The 6,233-nt window shown below is 39.8% G+C and overlaps 1 protein-coding gene across 1 annotated transcript; it reads right to left on the bottom strand.

The window, feature by feature from the left end:
• Positions 1–348: 348 nt before the first annotated feature.
• LOC145050102 (protein FAR1-RELATED SEQUENCE 7-like) lies at positions 349–1,804 on the bottom strand. The gene is made up of 3 exons (XM_078998406.1): positions 1,352–1,804; positions 1,016–1,265; positions 349–932 (listed from the first exon to the last, which is right to left on the bottom strand). The coding sequence occupies exons 1-3, from the start codon at positions 1,802–1,804 to the stop codon at positions 349–351; spliced, it is 1,287 nt and encodes a 428-aa protein (XP_078854532.1).
• Positions 1,805–6,233: the final 4,429 nt, after the last annotated feature.

The following is a 6,233-nucleotide window of genomic DNA, read 5'->3' as shown; positions in this document are numbered from 1 at the left end:
AAAACCATTACCAAGTTAAGCATACAAGTGTTTGTGCACCATACATAACCACATCATCAAACCATAACTAAAGTTTTCAAAAACAAATAGTTTTTTAACAACAAGCAACTATATAGTCATTGCACCACAACAAATAACCAAAACCACTTCTTGGATTGATTCCCACCTTGCCCTTTATAGGTCCTAGAGTTGTGTCCCTTATTCTTGCATTTGCTACAAGTAACACTGATATGTTTCCTTGATAGCTTCTGCACTCCATCATTTGTTGGCCCGTGGAAATGTTCTCTTTGCATCTCATTGACTCCATCACCTTGACTTGCCTTCTGCCTTTTGCTTAAACTTTCACCCTCACTTTGTCTTCTTTTTTTTCTTAGGCCTTCCCACCTGAGTGCGATGTGGAGGAAGGATTAGCTTTGTTGGACAATTGCTTTTAGGACACATGGGTCTCCCTTTAATTGGTTCCACCTTAAATGAATAAGCTTCTTGCCATGTCTCTAGCCAATACACATTGTGTACCCACTTGTAAATGTCAAGCTTAACCTCAACATCTTTGCTCATTTCATTCAGAGTTGCAATTGCATGCCTGCAAGGTATTCCTATTAATTCCCACTTTCTGCAAGTGCAAGTTTGGTTCCTAACATCCACCACATGCTGATCTTGCGATGCATCAATGACTTGATACTTGTTTTCCCCATTCCACCTAGCAATATATTGTGAAACACCTTTTTTCCTTGCACCTAGGATGTCTGTTGCTATAGGTGTTAGTGGACCTTTATCCTTCTTCATTTCCTTCATGACATTGCATATCCTCTTCATTAGATACTCCCTAATGAACTCTAAACATGAAATTATAGGTTTTTCCCTGCCTTTCTCTATCTTCCCATTAAACACTTCACACATGTTTGAAATCAACACATCAAAAACAACTCTTCCTGCACATTACAATAACATACAATTAATGTTGATAAATAACTAAAACACATAATCATTACTATATGCAAACATATACAATTACCTGAGAAATGACTCCTTGCCCAATGTACAGGAGGAATCTGCTTCAACCATTGACATGCCTCCTTATCATACTTACTAAAATCCTTCATCAAATTCTCTAACTCGGGAATGGTGGTTGCTGATGCACACCTCCATAAATGGTCCCTGTACTCAGTTTGCCCCCACTTCTTTCTCACATTGTCATGAATATGTCTAATACAATACCTATGCTCAACATTGGGAAACAATTGATCAACTGCAATTTGTAATCCCTACATGACTCAATAGAAAATAATTAGAATTAATTTCTTGGTAAAAAAACACAATCTAAATGATCAATTGATGAACTGCAATTTACCTTTTGCCTGTCACTTATGAAAGTATAGTTTGAGTTGCTCCCAAGCTCCAAGTCATCCCCAAGGTTTTCTAAAAACCACTTCCAGCTAGCTGTGTTTTCAGACTCAACAATTGCATAGGCCAAGGGATAAATTCCATTGTTGGAATCTAGACCAACTGTTGTAAGAACCTGACCAGGGAATGGGCCTTTCATGAATGCACCATCCAAACCTACTAAGTCTCTAAGACATGCCTTGAAACCTTTTTTCAGTGGACCTAAGCATACATAAATCCTTCTAAACTGCCTTGTTGGGGATGCAGGGTTGCCATTAGGACACACATCTATTTTGACTGTTGTGTTTGGGTTTGTAGCTTGAAGTTCAAGAGCATAGTCCCTCAACAATTCAAACAGTTTTGTGTATTCCGCAGTTACATGCTTTCTTTCCATATCTTTTGCCCTAAACACTTTATCCATCGAAATACCCACTTGGTAGGTCTTTTGAAAGTGATATTGTATGGCTCTCAAAGGAATCTTCGGATCTGCCTCAACTTGATCTATGATTTTCTTGCAGATTAAAGAAGCGGTACAAGCTCTGAGTTTTCTTGTTAGTAAGCATGTATGAGTTTGGTTTAAGGTACTTATAAACCAATCAGATTCGGGGTTTGACCTAGATGCATGTATATACCAACCACATGTTTCTTTTTGTGTCTTTACTTCTTTGCCCTTGCTTTTTGAAGTGGTAGGTTACTTGACCTTTATTGATGACAGGTACAACTCCTCTACATTGTGCCCTAATCCTTTGATTGTCATTTTTTTTAAAAGAATAGATTCCTTATTGTTTCTAGTGCATGCACATCAATTAACTCCTTTAATTCTTTTTTACTTTTAAACTTTTGTCCCAATGAGAATGAATGTATATGTACTGACCCAAGGCTGCACCTTTTTTCTTTTCCCAATTTTTTTATAAGAGCTCTTCTTTCTCTTTCTTGGTCTGATCCTTCATCCAATGATTCGAACTCCTCATTGTTCATCACTTCCATATCTTCAGGTTCATGACCATCATTAATACATGCTCCTTCAACATCACTTTCAACATTTAGAAAGAAGTCTGCCATATCCACATCAACATCTTCTATATTGTTCTCCTCATCCATTATGTCATCCACTTTATCTTCATTTTCTGATTGTTTCCCATCATGATCCTCACCTTCATCCTTTTCATACTCTTCATCACTCTCTTCAGATTCATCATCCCCTTCATACTCTTCAACATCCTCATCAATTCCAATTAAATTTTCCATAAGGTTATCAAAAAGCTCATTATATTGTTCATCATCATTAATAAGTGGGGTGTTGTAGCATCCATGAAGATGGTCATTATCATGAACCCCAATCATCTCATCCCCTACATTAGCAATATTTGAAGTAAATGGCTTGTAGCATCCTTCAACAACAGTTGCAGCCTCATGAACCTCCTTAACACCCTCATTAGTGTTTTCCTTCTCTTTTAAATCATCAATATCCTTTAAATTAGGCCTCTTGCTACAAGAACCTTCCCTTCTTTTTGAATTCCCAACTCTACCCCTTCTATACTCTGGTGAGAATGCATCACTTTTACTCCCAAAAAGAATCAAAGACATGTACTCACCAATTGGATCATCATTGATGTAACAACCCAAAAATACGACCCAAAAATTTCATTTTTCAATATAACCAAAAACCATAATCTGAGTGTCATATCATAAAAACCATACGTGATATATCCCAAACATAATAAAAACAACACTGTGCGGAAACTGTATCATATCCATGTCATATAAAAATAAAAATAAAAACTAAATCAACTCCCAGGATAAAGCTGAAGCTGTGGTGTGTGCGATGCCATCATCCCGAGCTCTTCCCTCTGCTAGCGGAAGTACCTGAAACCAAAACTAAAACTATAAGCACGAAGCTTAGTGAGCTCCCCCAAACTACCACATACCATACAATACACATAAGCACATACTGGGCCTTGCCCACTGCATCAGACCGAAGTCTGGAACTAGCTGCATCGGACCGAAGCCCGGAACTGACTGGGACCTTGTCCCCTGCATCGGACCAGAGTCCGGAACTGACTGCATCGGACCGAAGTCCGGAACTAAATGCATCGGACCAAGGTCCGGAACTAACTGCATCGGACCGAAGTCCGGAACTAACTGCATCGAACCGAAGTCCGGAACTAACTGCATCGGATCGAAGTCCGGAACTAATCGATCATGGCATAGCATAGAATATAACAACTATTATAATCACATATACCGCATACTGCATCGGACCGAAATCCGGAACACAAATCACAAATATGCTTGAATCACAAAGACATCAAGCACTCTAGCTACTGCATCAGATCAAAGTCCAGAACTACCGATAATTAAACGGGCCGGCATTGTGGCCGTAGACCCGTTCCTACGGAAAGGAAACTCACCTCGTGAACTGGCTGCTGAGTGAATAGCTCTGAGGGCTAACTGCTGCTGCTCCGGTATCTCCCCGGCTACAAGTCCATAAATACACTCAATCAAATACTAAACACTGCATTGGGTAAAATGACCCTTTTACCCTTGGTCAAAGTCAACTCTCAGACAAAGTCAACTCCCGGTCAAAGTCAACCCACAGTTGACCTGACTCGCCGAGTTGGGCCGCCAACTCGCCGATTCCCTATTCTCACTCCTCGACCCTACTCGCTGCTACTCGTCGAGTATAGCATCGACTCGACGAGTACTCATTTGATCCAAGAACTCAGACAATCTCCATCCGACTCGCCGAGTCATATGAACAACTCGACGAGTTGTTCTTGGGCTTAAGAAGATTGCCTTGGACTCGCCGAGTTATATGAACAACTCGCCGAGTCCCTCCATCACTGAGTCTACCCTCAAACTCGCTGAGTCCACTCCACTACTCACTGGTCCCACTCGACACCGCTCAAAAGGAAGAAATCGAGGACTCGCAACTCGACTCGCCGAGTCGTTCTTCCGACTCGCCGAGTCACCGCCATGCAACTATTCTACACTCGATTCTGCTCGAATCCAAAACATACAAATGATAGATCTGGGTCCAATAAGTTGATTTACCACGTAAAGTTTCCAACTTTACGTGTACAAACACATGAACAAGGGAATAAAGGTTAAAAGATGCTTAAAAGGGGTAGATCTAGGGTTAATATGCAAAATAGCTCCATAAAGGCAATAGATCTGGGCTCTACAACTCCTAAATGAACAGATCTAAGGTTATCTCGGCATAAGAGAGCTTCCATATCAACATAAAGCTTTGAGAAAGGCATTAACAAGATCTAGAAAGGGTTTTAAGGCATAAAAGAGAGGGAAAACGGAAGAATACCTCAAAGAGCTCTTGCTTTCCGTTAAATCTCTGTTCTACAGTCCTTCTCCTTGCTCCTTTCTTCTTCTCTTTCTTCAAGCCTTCACAAAAGCATACAAAATCACTTAGAATCACTCAAGAACGAATTAGGGTTTTCTCACAGCTTTTGAGGGTGAAGGAGGCGAGATTGGGGGGCTATAAGGTGGCTTAAATAGTGGGCAACCCGGGGATTTAGGGTTTCTCCCAGACGGACAGACTCGCCGAGTCCGGAATATGGACTCGCCGAGTCGCCAGCTAACACGTGCTCGAAATCCCGACCCTACTCGGCGAGTCAGGCTATGAACTCGCCGAGTCCCTCTGCAAAATTCAAAATAAAATACCAAGGAATTATCATACCGGAGACAGGTCGTTACAATTGACATGGTTCATATTTCTCAATGGAGATTCTACATGAACTTCAGCCTCATATTCAGCCCCTTGATCATCATTTTCTGGTAATTCCTCAATGACAACTTTACCCTTTGCATTTGGAGACATGAAGTAAGTGAGTAGATTTGTCTTCCCATGTTCTATGTACACCTCAATAAACTTGTTATTTCGAATAAATTTAGAAAGATTGATAACATCCTAATCATTCCATAAAGCTCTAAGACCAAATTGAAAGTCACCATTGGGTATCCTGAAATGGTAGTATATCACTGGGGATTCATCAGTCAATTCAATCATCCGTGGGTATGGGTAACCTAGGTCAAGCATTATGGCATCAAGTTTATGTACAGAAAACTCATATATGTCCACATAATCAACATAACGCACTTCACCTCTAGTATACTTTATATCAGGTAACTTAGTAAACTTCCCACCATGATGAAGCTTAATACTAAACCATGTGGGTGTACCCGCTACAAGTCAAAATTGTACATGATAACAAAGTTAAAATTTGGCGGATTTTAGTATAAGTCAAGGGTAAAATGAAAAATAGGAATGTTTAAGAAAATAGAGTAACTTACCATATAAGGATGATACGTCGACAACTTCAATTTTTGGTCTGATCTGCCACATTACGTACACCATTTCGACTTTAACGTATGACCTTGTCTCCTTTTGCTTCGATTAGGTTCTTTGGATAACGAATGATGTTTTTTTGTAGGTTTAAAAGGTAGAAGGAAGAAGGAGGGAGGTGGGGAGTTGACTGGTGTTTGGGATTGTAAATGAAGGATAAAACGTAGAAGGAAGCGTTGACATTCGTATGCAAAAATGGTCCTTATAAGTAAAAAGACAGAAATACCCTCACGTGCAAGGCACATGAAAGGTTAACGGATTCTTTTTAACGGGTGTTAAGTATAGCGACCATTTTCACAAACAAACCAGTCCAAAAGAACCACAAAACCAAAAAAAGTCAAGGTTTGGATTGAAACCCTAAAAAAATGCATACCACAGGGACCATTTTTGCAATTTTATCGAAAACATACTACAACTTTGAAAAACATACGTGTATTCATTTCATTTTTTTCACCAATATGATAAGAGATTTTGTGGAAAAAATAAATGA

This window comes from Lactuca serriola, chromosome 5, assembly GCF_051521515.1.
Source record: "Lactuca serriola cultivar US96UC23 chromosome 5, Lser_US96UC23_V15, whole genome shotgun sequence".
NCBI lineage: Eukaryota > Viridiplantae > Streptophyta > Magnoliopsida > Asterales > Asteraceae > Lactuca > Lactuca serriola.
The sequence above is the reverse complement of the archived record's forward strand: the minus strand, read 5'-3'. Positions and strand labels throughout refer to the sequence as shown.

Bases quoted from the DNA above. Each gene is read 5' to 3' on its own strand.
- LOC145050102 (XM_078998406.1), bottom strand. From the start codon at position 1,804: ATGGATAAAGTGTTTAGGGCAAAAGATATGGAAAGAAAGCATGTAACT. The intron at 1,266-1,351 runs GTAAATTGCAGT...TGAGTCATGTAG, and splicing joins TCATAAGTGACAGGCAAAAG to GGATTACAAATTGCAGTTGA. The intron at 933-1,015 runs GTAATTGTATAT...TGTAATGTGCAG, and splicing joins GGCAAGGAGTCATTTCTCAG to GAAGAGTTGTTTTTGATGTG.